Below are 16,288 nucleotides of genomic sequence, written 5' to 3'. Positions count from 1 at the left end.
CAGCAAAACAAGATGCTGCTGAGCTTGGGAAGAGACCAAGGTCAGCCCCAGCTGGGCATGGAGCTTGAAGGATAAGGCTGGAGAAAATCTTTTGGTAAAATCAAAGCCTTGCACTGACGCTCACACCATGTAACCTTAGTACATAAAGAAAAAAAAAAACCCGTGTCTTCTTCAGGGTATAAACAAACCCCAAAGTAGACAGCCATAAGCTGCCTCCCAAAAGCCTCCTGCACACCTTGGCATAAGTATTGTATGAGGTGGGTGCAGCAGAGCTGGCAGTGAGGAGCCGTGACACCCTGCCTGCTGGAGGTGCGGGGCTGTGCTGCGGGCAGGGCATGCAGCAGCACATCTCCAGCCTCTGGAACAGCCTGCAACCATGGAGCTAAAAGGTATCTTAAAATCAGGCTAACCCCTCGTTCCATGGCCCAGTTTTGGACCCTGTTTGCGTAACAGACTTTGGAGTTTTAAAGGACCATCAAATCAGACCTTTTATGTCTCACTGGCTATTAAATTTAACTCATTCGTCTCTCCCTCATAGCTATACTTCAGTTAAGCTAAATACTCAGCTCTGAAAATGTATCTGTTTGCTGCAAGGAGAGAACTGGAGAGACAGAGCTGTCATCAAGGTGACCGTAATAAGCTATGTGAAAGGTACCCAGAAGACAGCCTGTGGTGCAGAGCAAAGCAAAACCAGCAACAAAACCTTAAGGTCTCTGCCAGTTTGACCTACAGATGTATTTGGTATTTGGAGGTAAGTGGTAGGCAAGGCACCTGAGCCTGGCCTCTGGCCAAGGCAGCCAGCTCCCCAAGTGCAAAGTTAGCAGCTTACCCACAGCAGCCAGAGCTGCAGGCTGTCATCTCCTCTTGCCACCTGATCTTCCGTGGCATCTTCCTTACCTGGCTGAGTTCCTTTCCCTGTTTCTGCGCTGTGGGGGCAATATTTCTGGGTCTGCCCTGAACTCTATCCTCTTTTTTTCCAACTCTTTTCTCCAGTTTGTCAGTGTAGCTTTGAAGTCTAGTCCTGATCTCCTGTGACTCGCAGGTCTTCCCTCCCTGGGGTTGTCACCTACAAGCCTAATGTGTTCTGGTTTATTTTCTGGAAAGTTAGTATGAGTGCTGACTATTAATGTACCCCAGACAAACATGGTAGACACTGCTTAATGCATACTTTTTCTTTTTTTTTTTTTTTTTTAATTACTAATTTTAACCTTTTAGAATATGCTTTTCTAAATAGCTTTTCACCTTACACTAGTTTTATTTAGACAATTTTTCTGGTGTGACATTAAAATGACATGTTCATAAAAAATACAAAAACCACTACCTGCTCAATTAAGATACTTGAAAACTGCTGTTTCTTCCCTATCATGCAGTGGTAGGAAATGCAGTTGGGTTAATTTATTATTGATAGTTCAATTTTAGGTGTCTTCTCTTCTTACTATCTTCTTCTTACTATCTTTTTGTATTTTTGTTTGTTTGGTTGGTTGACTTTTTTTTAAGTATTTTTCCAGGAATTGGCTGGTCTATAATTTCTAGCCCTCCTTTCTCTCCTCTCTCCTTTAGAAATATGTGTTGTCTTTGCCCTTTCCCAGTTTTATTGAACTTTATCCATACCACACTAATTCTTAGGAATTATGGAAATTTCTTAGGAAATTTCTTAGGAAACGTTCCTGGCTTCAGACAGATGTTAGGTACTCCAAGATGAAGTGAATTAGCTTAACATTATCTAGGTAGTCTGACCTTCTCCTGCTTTGGCATAAAATCTCATTTTTAGGCTACAGACATTGTTAACTTGTTATGATTTTAATGATTTTAGTTGTATTTCTTTTTAGGAGAACTGTTATCTAAAAAGTCGTAACCTTTTTGGTGTCTTTTGCTGGTAGAGCCAAATGGCAGTGGATTCTTTCCATATTCTTCCAGAGTAGCAAGTACCAGGTACTAGATGCTAAGTACTAGGGACTAAATATTTCCAGAATGATCTCGATTGTCCTTGCATACTTTTCTGTTTGTATTCAATTTATTATGTTTCTGATTTTGTATTGTATGCTTCCTGGTACTCCATCACTATCTTAGTAAGTAATAGGTGCCTTTCCACTGACTGTAAACCTTCTAGAAAATGGAACATTCATGACTTAGCTAGTCAGTTTTGTATTTCTCTTTCCTCCCTTTTGGACTGGTTGTCCTTCTGATGCTAATATTGTTTTTTTGATTGATTCCATGATTCCCAGACTCTTTTGTCATTATGTCTGCTTCCTTATTTTCTCTAAGTTTTTTTTTTTTTTTTTTTTTTTTTCTCATCTTGCTTACATTTTTAAGGATTGTGTATTTTATTCACTTTAACATTCTTAAGTATTTCCTCTCTATTGGTGAGATGCAAAGCTGCAAGTTGCCTAGTGCCAGTGATCTCTGACTTTGCATTCCAAGCATTCTTCCTGTAGTGTTCTCTGAATAGGAGAAAGGAAAGCCTTTAAGCTCTCTCATTACCTTAAAGTATAGTTCAATAGAGAATTATGATGAATGCTTACCAAAAAAAACAATACCTCACTAGTCTCATCATCCTAATTTGGTGCTCTAGAGTGGCACCGCTTAAATACTTGTCTTTAATCACAGTCCAAAGAATTTAATCTGCTTTATTTTATTTCCTTCTACAGTCCAGAAGCTAAGAACAACTAAGACTTTTTTCTTTCTTTTTTCTTTCACTTTTTTTTTTTTTGCTTAACTCAGATTTTCTCTTTCATTGTCTTCCCAAGTTTCCATGATCCTGAAATCATAACTTTGGTTATGAAATGTAATTTCATTGTTTCTTTGTTTTTTTCTCCAATGACCTGTGCAGGTCTATAGGGTTGTTCATGTTCGTGCACATGTGTGTGTGTGTATGTTGGATGACAAACTCATAGACTTACTGTCTTTCTCCTGATCCCTTTCCTGTGGATAATGGATTTATTATTTTTTTTTTTCTGAGATGCTGTTGTTTCTGTCAGCATGTCAGCATACCTTTGTCAGCATACCATATCTGAGCAGAAATACCTTTCTTCCTTCCCCACAGTAGGAGAAAATATTCAGAAAAGGCTCTTTGAACAAAGACCTTTTTGGTTACCTTAGTTGCAGTAGGTGCTACCAGGGCACTGATACCTCACTGGGCATCATATCCGTGGGATTTGTAAGGCACAGGCTGCTGCTTTACAGTGTTTTTTCATAGGCTTATCCTTGTTAAAATTCATGACTACTGGCAATGTAAGTGAAACACCCTGGAGCTTGAAGAGACTTTATTTGCAGCTTGGATTTTGAATTATAATTTCTTCTTAAAACAGGCTTTAACAAATATTGAGATAGAAAATATTCATTTGAATCTTTTTTAAGATTGCCAGGGGAAAAATACCAAAGGAGACCAAAATGAAAGTATTACCTTTAGAGATCATGCCAAAGCTAGAGTAGTATTAATTATACTAAACAGGAACTCAAATGATTCAGTTAAAACAAGTAAGTGTCAATATTGAATTGGAATTAAAAAGGAATAATAAATGAATTCAAGGAAGCTCTACATTTCAAAAAGGAGATCTTCTTCTATCTGTCCATCTACAGAATTATTATCCACTGAAGAGTGTAATCAATGTCAGTAAAATCAGGACTTGGAGTTAGACCCGATTATTTTTTTTTCTTGCATCTTCAGATACTGCAGTATCAAAAATCAATTAAAATATCTGCCTACTGATCTGAAATTCTTGGTAGTGCTGAACACTTCATATTCTATCAATAAAATATTTTTAATAATGCTTTTACTCTCGATATTTTGAGTGGGTGTTTGAAGGAACTAAATCATGTTGTTTAACACAATGCTTCTCACAAGCAGGCTCCCTAGAGATTCAGGAAATTTAGGAAAGCTTCTTAGTTATGTCCTTCCCTAGGGTGTCCAAATTAAAGTTTTAGAAACATTCACTAATCCTCAATTTGCTACTTGACTGGATAAGTCATGATTTTTGGCTGCAAGCTTCAGTTGTTAGGATTTGTAACCTTTGGTTTTGGTACCTTAATAATGACTTCTAACAACTCTGAGGTAATTGAGGTAGGAGGTCTGCCTTATGAACATACAATTGTGTCGGGTAGTCTTCTGCTAGTATACCTTTTGAGAAACCTGCTTGAGCCAACAATGAGCACAAGGGTATATGTGTAAAAAAAAAAAAAAAAAAGTTGCAAAATGAATATCTGAATAAGAAATGCATTATATTTTAGTCAATGCTCAGAAAATTCCCTGTACACCCAGATAACAAGAATATATTGCAAGAATATTCAGTAATTAGCTACTGACAAATCACTCTTACACAAAAATAAAAATAATTGTAGATGCACATAGATCTCACCGTTCTTGTAAATAAACAACTTTGCAATAGTTACTGAAGGAGAAGTCACGTGCATTTTTCCTTCTCACTAGGTTCAATTTAATACTGGCATCCTTAACAAACAAAATACTGTATCATTAGTTCAGTGCTTCCTTGCCAATTTTTTTTTCCAGGTTTCAGGTTTGTAAATAGCAATTAGCATTGCAGTCTGCACTGTGTTCACAATATAACTGCCACTTCTAAAAGAGATTTTTTTTTTTCCAAAATAAAACGTTGTTTTTGTGTTAGGAAAAAAATATAAAATATCCTTATCTCTAGACACACAAGAAAGACATGGACATTCATTTTCAGTGTTTAGAGGTTGTTGGTTATCCAGGTCTTAAAGCATAGTGCTTGGTAATGCTCCATGGATCCTTTTTCAATTGTTTTTAATTACTCAAAAATTTAGTGGAGATACAGAAAAGCAATTTCACGTCTCATCATTAAGTTACAATGCCTAAATCATGTGTTGATGGGCTGGCTCTAGAGTGGGGAGCAGTAGGGGTTACAGGCACGTGTGGCTGATCTGCACTCCCAATGTGACTATATGTTTGAATTGTCACTTCCACAGAGTACTAGTTTTTACTGGATCTTTGGAGTATGCCAGCATTCAGAGCTGATGATGACATGTGCCAGAAGGGAGCTCATATCCAATGCAATTATATATTTTCCATACGAACTAAAACCTAAACTTCACAGTCATGTGATGGATTCTTCCCACACGCTGCATGAGCCGGTCTGTCTTTGAACTGCATAAATGGTGAAACACAGAGCTCCTTCTGCAAGGATTTAAGTTCTTAACTGTAGGCATCTAAATTCAGTTGATTTGAGGAGATAATGAGCATTTTTGTGAAGCTTTCTGCATAAATAGGCAGTAGGTAGCTACTGAGTTGTCTGCTTGACCCTTAGATGTGAGGGCTGTATGTCAAGGCAGGGTATTTGTGTATTTTCTCATTATGGGGTTGGTCAGCACTTTGGATATAGTGACTTAAACAACATATGTTGTTTATTCAGGCAATTACTCTTCTGTCATGATAAAAAGACTAGCTTAGTGTTTTTGTTTGTTTGTTTGTTTGTTTGTTTGTTTTTTTCCCCCTTGGGCTAGAAGTGTCCTCTTGGCTTACCAATGTGATGCATCACATCTGTGACAGTAGCCCGATGTTTTTGATGGCAATCTCAGTGTACTGAATGTGTACCCGGAGTGAGTAGAGTGGTCTTCTAACTCATGAAAATTCTGGCTGTGAAGGAGGAAGGCAGTCACACAGAATCACAGAATTTCTAGGTTGGAAGAGACCTCAAGATCACCAAGTCCAACCTCTGACCTAACACTAACAAGTCCCCCACTAAACTATATCACTAAGGTCTACATCTAAACATCTTTTAAAGACCCAGTCAAGTTGACGTTCTGAGCTTCTTTCCATTTCTTATAACTTTCTTTGGTCTGATATGTGGCTTTTGTTGGTTTTATACTGGGAAACGATTGATCATTTCCATGAAATAATGATCCAGTTCCATGGGAACTGTGAAAGACAAACTAGAGGACTATTCCACATCTTTGGGATTTATTGTCTCTAATTCATGCTGTATTTGAGCCTAAAAGTTCACAAAGGTAAATACGTAGATGGCCGCTGTGTGTGTTAATTAGAGACCTAAACTGTCTATATATGAAGCCAGTTCGAGCTTTAATTATAGGTGCAGCCTCCAAAAATAATTGTCTGAGTTTCGCAGGTACATGCTGGAACTGTTTTATTAATTAGAAGTTGAATGTTAGGCTCAATTAAGTGCCTAATGTGGTCTGACTGAATCTTATCAATGGACTGTCTGATTCTTGTCTTAAGTTACTGCTGCAAACCTGGTGCCTCTGGATTTGAGCAAAGCACCAGAAGCGCATTCTTTGCTGAATATCACTGCTCTCTGTAGTAGTCTGGATCTGGAGAAACATCTTAGGATGTTTTATCTCCAGTATTCCAGGCTCTTCGGAGATCAGTGTGGCTGGTCATACAGGATAAGAGACTTTCTTATATTTTGTGCCTGTTTCAGCAAAGCAATACTTCAGCTTTGCAACAGAGACAAGGCTGTCATTTCTAACACTTACCAGCTTTGTGAGGTTTCACTTGAAATCGCAGCATTACAGCATCAGCTCTTCATGTGAGTAGTACCGCTGAAGATGAAATGTTGTAGGGAAAATGTTTTTTGCTGTTTTGAATTTTGCTTTCCTTTATTTTGAAAGCATGCATGTTGCAGACATAAAATCAAAGGAATGAATTAAGAGTTTTACTCCTTATTTTGGAATTTGATGGAAGACTGCAAAAGACTACTCAAGAAAAAAATCAACCCATTTGTGTCATGTTAAGTGGATTTATTATTACAGCCCTTTATGTCCAAGAGTACAGTAATTGAGCGGTTAATAGGAAAAGTATTTTATTGCTGGCAGGATACAACATTTTGAATTACTCCCTCAGGAAAAAGGGTTTTATAAATATATACTTCTTTCACTCCATTAGTCCAAAGTAAATCATAAATTATAATTGCAAATGCATTTTTTAATCATACGCTTCATTTCAAAATACATCTTTGTATGGTTTATATGAATGTATTGGTAATGTACAGAAATAATGTACTGTGCCTATTGTATGTTATTTTTATTTTTTTTCATGTCTGTAAATTTAAGGCATTGTTTAAAAAAGTGTTCCAAAGCAGTTCAAGTTGCTCTAAAATGATAATTTTCTCAGTAGTTTTTTTTTTTTTTCTCTATAACATCTTACATCTGTTTCATTTTACTAGTTATTTCTAGTGATTTTTCCTAGTGGAGGGAGTACTCTGTGTATAGTGTTTTTATTTTTTCTTTATTATTTTGTTTTGTTTTGAGAAAATCTGAAACTGTGCTCTCATATGGTAAGGTTTTGTTTGTTACTTACCTGTTCTGGGATCTGTAATACTAGTTCAGTGAAATTATTTCTTGTAATTAAACAAATATCCAGTTTCTGCCTACTGAATGTTGGTTCTGGGCTGAGCACCAGGGGACACATCTCTGCTTGCAGGAGTGGCATTTATTCCTGCCTGCGTATTTCTCTATCGCAGAACAAATAGCTGTGAAACACAGAGGCACATGTTTGGGCTGGGGAAGGGAAGTTCATGAAGAATAGTTGTTTTTTAGTGTTGCTGTTGAGTGCCATTATTGAAAATTGGAGATGTCTGTGCCACTGGTCTCAGCTCACTGCCAACACTTAGGATGGCAGTCTGCTTCCATGATTTTGTTGTTCTTGCTGCAGTTTTGAACTCTTTTTAAAGGTGCAAGGAACTGCACTAAAAATAAAACTGAAAGATCTTTAATGTGAAGTTAAGCCCACAAAATTCCAGAAGTGCAGTAGCTAATGTGACCGCAAACTGCCTCGTGTGGTTATGCATATGGTAATAATAAGCTCTTTAAAAATAGCTTGTGATCATGTAGATGATCAGCTATCAAAATACTATGTTTTATAAATGGTGATAGAGTATATTTCATAATTAGCATCCGATTATTTGTAGAAAAATGGTCAGAAAAGTAATAAAACCTGTCTAAATGTGTATTTTTTCTTGCTAGAAGCCTGCCTTGTTTGTACATCTGTTGGATTCCTGTGTGCTAGTAAAAGCAGTGATCTAACAGTATTATTACACAGATGCATTTCCTAAAATGTGATAGTGAAGATGTATTTCCTAAATTGTATATAATAAATAAAATATTTTCTGATGACATAGAGTATAGCAAAAGAGTGTATCTGCAAAAAGCCACTGACCTTAATGAAAGTAGTATTTTTACCCAGTGGCTTTTGAATAGTTTGTAGGAATGTCAATAGAAAATCATAGGAAGAGTTGTTCCATAACAAAGCCTAACTATGAGGCATAATAATTCAAAGACCTGAGAAAAAAAAACTACATACACACTCTCAAAAACAAAACAAAACAAAACAAAAAGCCCGCAGAGGTGACTGCATTTCATTCAGGAAGTGAAACTGTAAATTTTGATTTTGGTGGGGTTTTGTTTATTTATTTCTTTAAAGATGCTGGAAGCTAAGTGGCAGAATTGTCTACTGTTTCATTCCTCAGATTAAAAAAAAAAATCAAAAATATCTGTTGGATTATTTCAGATTGAGCTTTTATATACCACTGGTATTGAATTGAAAATAAGTGTCATTTTCAGTCTTAATGACACTACTGTATTTTGGTAATAAACTGCAGTAATGTCCAAAGGGATGAAATAATGCCAAGGTTCAGAGCTCACAGGTATATTCTCTTTAAAATTAGCACCAGGACAGAAATGCTTCGGATTTGTTCCTATTCAGTTGGATCTGTTCTAGCCAGAATCATTCTCCAGCATTCTTCCTAATACCATCTACACCCTTTCTCTTTGTAAAGAAAACTCTGAATTGCACTGCTGCACTGAATGTTCTTCCTCTTGCAATTCCTGCCTCTTCATCTCCTGTCTTGGAGTGCAGTTACACCAGTCAACTCTACCACAGACAACAGCCAGTAGAGTTGGTCATTTTTTGCTACCAACTCAACCCTCCACTGCCATACTATGTTAAGTCAAACTGTGGTTTCCTAAGCTTTCCATCAGTTCATATATATTCACCATGCCATTTGCTGTCTTTTCTCCCAACCCTTGCCCATGGTTCCCCTACTTGGCCTGATGAGTTTATGGCTTCCAGACCACCATAATCCAGGGTTCTATTCTTGATGTGCGTTGTCTATGTTTGTTGGAAGCAAAATAAAAGATTACAAGCTCATAGTTGCTGTTGACACTACTTGCTATTTTTGTGTAGCTGTTGTGCCTGGTAAGCTGTGCTGTATTACCCTTCAACTCCTGGGACCCTCTGTCTGTACCAGGTGTACTGATCAACTGCTTTGCAGATTCTTCAGTGTGTCTTACTGTCCTGTCCTTAACTGTAGTCAAGTTCCCATTTTGTGGAGTATTCACTCTAGTGTCGTCATTAGCTGTGGTCCTTTGTGTTTATTATGGAGAGGTGGGAGGAGGAGGGCTCAGAATGCGGTGCTTTGGGGTCCCTTCTTGGAAAACAACTGGGCAAAGTGAAAAACAGCTGGAGTGTACAACTAGTCCTGAAGTGTGAAAAGCAAGAGTCCAAATAATGGTATTGTTATGTATTTTTGTTTTTATATTATTAGTCTATATTGTTTTCAAATCAATATGCTTAAGTTGATGTAAATCATACTACAGGTTTTTATTAGCTTTATCAAGCCATTGCAAGCTATTAAAATTCATGCATGTGCAACTAATCACACATTTGTTTTTCTCTGTTTGAGAGATTACACATTTCTTTCTATTCATATTCTTCCAGGTGACTTGGATTATTACTGGCTGGATCCTGCCACGTGGCACAGCAGGGAGACATCCCCTATTAGTTCGGTAAGAAACAGGGAAAAAGGGCTGCAAAAGTATGAATTAAAATGGTTACTGATAATTTCAGTTTGCTGTAGAAATTTGTTACAAAAAAAGTTCTATACAATTTATGTAAAATTTTGGCTTAGTGGATCATGGAAATCAAAATCAGAGGATATTTTTATCAGAATCTAGACTAGTAAAATTACGTGAATTTTAATATGAATTTAATGTTTTTACAGACTTGGTACTAGATTTTATCATATCGGTTTCATACCAGAAAAGACACTGTGAGTGTAATATTGCTCTAGGAGAGATTAGTAGATATATTTTTTTTCTGCTGAATTGGAATGGGAAAGGATGATTTGGCTTTTATTATATAATGAACCTATATGACAGAGCTCTATAACATATGCTATTCTGAAGAACAGAATTTATAAATACAATTTTCAGTGTCCTGGAATTAAAAATTAATGTTTAACTTTATTAATTAGGTTGTGTTTTAAATGTTTAATTGTATTAAACTTTTAATTATATTATAAATCTACCTGCAGACTTGGTGCTGAGATTTTTTTACAGCAGGCATAAATATTTAATGAGGCCAGAGCCCTACAAACATGATACAATACTAGAAAGTTCTGTTACAATTTCTATGATGTAACGATTCAGAAATTTTACAAGTTTATAGGTATGCATCTGAATACAGGAAAACGTTTTCCTTCCCACTGCTTGTCTTTTCAATAGCATCCAGTAACGTGGCAGCCTTCTAAAGAGGGAGATCGCTTAATTGGGCGTGTTATTCTTAACAAGAGAACAACCATGCCAAAAGAATCAGGTGCATTACTGGGGCTAAAAGTAAGTATTACATGGTTCATGTGGTAAAAGAATTAAATTTCCACTGACCTGTAGAAGCCTAACATAAATCAGAGGAGTCTCTAAGCATATGGTCATTTGACAAAAATGTATTCCTCACTTTTAGTAAGTTTTGGAAGTTATATAGATAAATTATGAATGTAAATATATTTAATCCTTTTGTGCATGTCTTCCGCTCATCCATGATCAAGGAACTGAACCATTTTGATTAAAAATTTATGTTTATTCAGCTTCCTGTCTGCAAGACATATACTGTACATTTAAATGCATTATAGGAGTTCTGCCTTTTCTAGCTCTACTGCTTGCATTTCAGCCAAGAAACCCATCTCATAGTCCATATAAATAAATGTCATCCAGACGTAAATGTTTACAGAGTCAGTCTTCAGAATCCACACAGCTATTCAGAAACAGAAATTGTGTTCAATGGCATTAAATATTTACACACACACACACAAAAGAAAAATAAATAAAGCATAGCAGTGATTGTATTAAAGGTAATTCCAGTTAATTCAGTGCCTGAAATTAAGACATTATGGGAGACATGGTCAAATTCATTTAAATTCCTAAATTTCTCATTTTGTAGTGGACATCTAGGTTATTGTCCCTAAATTGCCATGACACTTAAAAGGAATAGTTCTAGAGACTGCTGAAGAGTACAGTGTGCCAGTTCATGTATATTTTAATATATGGAGCTCCAAAAATGACTGAGAAAATTAATTTTGATTTCTTCCTCTTTCCACTAAGAGCAACAGAAACAATAGAAAATGTGAAACATTCCCATCCACTTAAGGACTAAGTCAACTTCAAAGGGCAGTGACGTTGCAGTCAACCTCTCCTTACATATAGTTATCTGGTAATTCAAGCCCTCACATGTGATGTGGGTTGTTGGTTCTGCTCATCATGGTGGGAGTTAAGTCAGGAAAGACCCCTGTGAACTTTGTAATGGCATGTTCTGGGTAAAAGCACACTCCACTTACGCACTTCAAAGTGAAATAGTGTAGGGTGGGAATATAAAATATGAGAACATTTCATCTAAATATCTTGTAGACTGTAGCATAAGGCTGATTTTTGCTGGTAGCAACAACACTTCTTTAATATCTGAGAAAAATGTTAGACCCTAGTAGGAAACATAGATTGGAGAGCTTCTTTCTGATTTTTTCAGTCTCAGTTTTGTATGATGTGATCGAAGTTCTAGGTAACACACTGATAAATTTAGCACATCCTCTTGTGACAACCTTGTAGTCAGGTAGGCTTCTGGATCTGCTTGTGTATGGTTCTGTATTAAAACTGTATTTAATTTTTAATTAAAATCAAAGTTTTAAATCAGTAACCATGATGGCAACATGAAGAAATAATACCTAATGAACCACTGACCCACTGTTCCATAAATCTTGACCCAGGATATTCCTGACAAAAGAACTAACTGAAGAGAGTGAGAAGGGTAGAGAGAATAGTCAGTCAGCAAGGCTAGTTTTTTTTATTTATTTATTTAATATATATATTTTATTAAAGACCTAACCTTTTGAGGGCACATTTTACCGCTATTTTTCCCCATCTGTGTGTTATACACTCTTTAAAACAAAACCCTATTCAATGCTCTCTTCTGTTCTGTTTAATAGAAGCTAGGAGTTGCTTTTTTGTACTGTCATGTGTTTGGATGAGAGGGCCAGGGTTTAAGTTGTAGCAATGTTTTCATGAACTATTTGCATATGTTTCCTAGTAGTGTATTAACTAAGTTTGTAATTGTTGCACTAATTTCACTTTGGAGGTTTTAATACCTTTGGTTTGATGTTCACTTCCAATTTAAACTTAAGCACAAGACAGACATCTATTTGTAAAAAATATATTTTCTTGATTATTTATCAAGAAATCCTCTTTCTGAAACAAATTTGAATGCTTAGCAAGTTGCATAAGATAGCCTGGCCTTTTTGTATTTCTAACTTTTTCTTTTAGCCTCTGTGAAGACTAAATTGACAATAGATTTGTGTATGGATAATTTATCTTTAGTTAAAAAAGTATTGTGAAAACTAATCTGGCTATATGTTTATGTTGATATGATGTCTGGTTTATGGCATGAAAACTCACAAGTATATGATCTTCCAGGTTGTTGGAGGAAAAATGACAGAATTAGGACGACTTGGTGCCTTCATTACCAAAGTGAAAAAAGGTAGCTTGGCCGATGTGGTGGGACATCTCAGAGCAGGTAAATCAATAAGTTACATACAAAATATTTTGTCTTGCAATTATAGCTTTTTGTAATGTGCCTGTTATCTTACATTAACATCACTCATGTGATATGCTAATATTTTGTAAATATAGAAGAACACTGTAGTGTTACTATGGAATGCTACAGTTGTCTACCTTTCTAATTTATTATTAACTCCAATGGCTTGAATATGTGAACAATATACAAGACACTCCTGTCAGTGTCAGGATTGAATGTTACTGGTGCACATGTGCTTGGTATCTGAGGAGCTGCTTGTTATACTCTATAGAAGCAATATAAGCATACTATAAAACTAATTCATTGTGTCAAACAAAACTCACTACAGTTATTGTACTCACACTACATTGTCACCTGAAGGGTGATGCATTGTATACACAATAGACATTATTAGTCAGTGTGAATTGTTACAAGTAAAAATGTGAAAGAGCTCAAGAAAATGATCCTAAAGTATATAATGCATGTAAGATTTATATAGTGCACTTGCAAATAAGTGGCTGCACTGTTGACACTTTTCAGGCTTTTTTTCTATATGAAGCAAGAACTATGCATGGCAGTCAGTTTTCTAAATTACTTTTTAGTGGTTTATATTTTGTAACAGTCCTAAACATCTGCTTTCCAACATCTGCTTAGCAAACAAAATTCTGTACAACACCTTCTTAGGAATCCAGAAACTCTGATGAAAACTTTTTTGAATTTAAGATAATTACATGAAGCAAATAGTAATAAGGAAGTAGAAATGTCTTGGCATTTATTACTTATTTTTTCAAGTTGATAAATGGGGTGTTGATAGCACTACTTATTATAATTGTTTTTGGATTTTAACTGCAGATTATAATTATAGAAAATTACATTCACTTCACTAATCTTGAAGTGTCTAGGCTGAAATGTCTCATTTTTAATGTCTGGACTAGGTTAGTTTTTAGGTCAAAGCTATTTTAAAATAATTCTGAACAATATTTTTAGGGTCAAAATAAATTCAGAGGACTGGCTAAGCAGATGTATGTAGTTTCGTCTGTTTTCTATTCATTTATTGTATGGGACTAGAACACACACAAAAAAGGCATGGATGAGCCATTCTGCCGGGAAAACTCATTTTTTCACCTTTCTCAAAAGCCTTCAGAATTTGTGTAGTTCATCAATTTGTGAGTAATTACACAAACCTCATAAATTTTGCCAAAGACAAATATTAAGTCTGGCATCAGGAATAGAATAACCCTATGCAACAATAAGCACCAGGGGCAAACCAGCTACAAAGAAGCTTGGCAGAAAAGCATCTGGACGTGCTGGAGGACAGTCAGTGGAACATGAGTCAGCAATGCATCTTTGCAGCAAAACATGACAAGCATGTACGGGGTTATATTAACAGGACTGTAGCCAGCCAATGGAGGTTGATGCCCTCTATTCCATGATTATGAGGTTGTATCTGGAGTATTGTGTCCAGTTTGGGCTCCTCTATACAAGAAAGAGACAAACAGGACCAGGCTGGTCAGAGGAAGTTGATTAGGAAGTCTGTGGCGTACAAGAAGAAGCTGAGAGGGCTGGGTTTGTTCACACTGGTGAAGAGAAGACTCTGGTGGGGGGGGGGGAGGGGGGAAGTAATTCAATTTTTTACCTGGCTAATGGGAGGTTGTAAGGATGAAGAGCCAGACTGTGATCACACAGGAAGCAACACACAAAGTGGAATGAAGAAGGTTTGGATTGTGAAAACTTTTCTTCTTGGTGAGAATAGCAAGGTCCTGGACCAGGTTGCCCAGAGGAGTTGCTGGATTGCTTCCTTGGAGATACTCAAATCTCAGCTGGTCAAGTCTCTGAAAGCATGGATTGATAGCTGACCTCCAGAAATGTCTTGTGAGGAATGACAATCACTGAACATAAACAGAAGTTGTAGCTCTGTGTTTTGGTAGTTAGGAGTTCAGTTAGGATAGTTTTCCTTGGTTTATTAACAAGCACAAGTTTTGCCATTTGACTTAGAGCTCAGACAGGAGCAAAGCCAGCAGCTGAAGGATTGTTACTGACTGACGAACATAAAATCGTTGTCAACAAAGAAAATAAATTTATTTGTGGCATCATGGTTGCATAATGGTTATGCATAATTATCATGCATAATGGCATGATAATGGTTGCAGAATTCATACTACTGCATAGGATATGAGAGTGTAAACTTTATGTTATGGTTCCTTCAGTTTAGTTGTTTATCTTTCTTTAGAAAATATAATTAAAGACTATTATCTTTTTATAGTCATGTCAAAGTGTAATGCAACGTATGTACTATCAAAATTCTGGAAATGGCAAGCTGAAAAGTCATCTAAATTACTTTCATATTGTCTTTGTTTTCTTTCCCCCCTCTAACATCTTCAGAAGGTAGTGACTCATTCCCTGCTTTTATTTTTGGTTCACGGGATACAGACAGTGAAGACTCTCCTTTTCATTGAGAAATCAAAATGCACAGTATGCATACAAATTGTAATGAAAAAGCATGATTTTTAAAGGTTTAACATCAGATGTTTATATTTTTTCATGTTTTGAAGATCAACCCTTTTATTGTTTACTTTCAAAGTTTATTACTGCTAGCTAATAAAAGGTCTTTTAAAGAGACTCTTTAATTTTGTAGCACAGTAACAGGTGCTGTATTATCTCTGAAGTACATAATAAGTTTGTACAAGTGGTTTCCTTAATATGATGTTGTGTACAAATTATGAAAGGAGCCTTGATAGTGTCTCAAAAAAACATTTGTGATTTTCAGCACAGTTTTTAAATTCATTTTGAGCAATGTAACTTAGCTTTATAGATTTCATAAATGTTTTGTGCTTCTTTTCAAAATAATATTGAAATTAAATAAAATTCTCTTTAAATTCAAGGGGATGAAGTTCTAGAATGGAATGGCAAACCCTTGCCTGGAGCTACAAATGAAGAAGTTTACAACATTATTTTAGAATCAAAGTCAGAACCTCAAGTTGAAATTATTGTTTCAAGGCCTATTGGGTAAGAAGACTTGCTTCTTAATCACAGTTATTATTTGTACTAATGGGACTTTTAAAGGGACTATTTGTGAGTTCATTATTTTTCTCTCTTTTATCTCTTAACAATGCAATATGATTCACTTTCTATTACTGAAATCCTGTGCATTCCGTTTTTTTCATTGCCCATAGCAACCTTGGATCTGTACGGTGATACCAAAAATATATCAATATAAATGTGTAGGTTTTTTGTTTGTTTGTTTTTGTTTTGTTTTGTTTTATGGTCAAAGTACTAACAAGATTTTTGCCAAATGGCAAAGGAAGAGTTAGTATTTATGTTTATGATGAATTAAAGAAGGTTTCTTTCTGGACACCATGTATTGATCCTGCATGTGAGTAAACATGTGAGTAAAATCTTTTTGTCAGGCTCTTAGATTCATTACATCAGAATAACTTACACACATATTCATGAGCAGAAGGA

General features: G+C 35.9%; 1 protein-coding gene across 18 annotated transcripts in view; it reads left to right on the top strand.

Moving 5' to 3' along the window:
- Positions 1–16,288, top strand: part of RIMS1 (regulating synaptic membrane exocytosis 1) — a 198,220-nt gene that overhangs the window by 45,911 nt on the left and 136,021 nt on the right. For all 18 annotated transcript variants that reach the window (XR_004253073.1, XM_032184167.1, XM_032184166.1 and 15 more), the window contains 4 exons: positions 9,710–9,777; positions 10,495–10,605; positions 12,727–12,826; positions 15,709–15,832. Coding sequence is in view for 17 of the 18 variants with exons in the window: in XM_032184167.1 (XP_032040058.1) it covers positions 9,710–9,777; positions 10,495–10,605; positions 12,727–12,826; positions 15,709–15,832 (403 nt within the window). In the remaining variant the exon portion in view is untranslated. The remainder of the gene's footprint in view (positions 1–9,709; positions 9,778–10,494; positions 10,606–12,726; positions 12,827–15,708; positions 15,833–16,288) is intronic.

Source organism: Aythya fuligula, chromosome 3 (assembly GCF_009819795.1).
Source record: "Aythya fuligula isolate bAytFul2 chromosome 3, bAytFul2.pri, whole genome shotgun sequence".
Lineage (NCBI taxonomy): Eukaryota > Metazoa > Chordata > Aves > Anseriformes > Anatidae > Aythya > Aythya fuligula.
The sequence above is the reverse complement of the archived record's forward strand: the minus strand, read 5'-3'. Positions and strand labels throughout refer to the sequence as shown.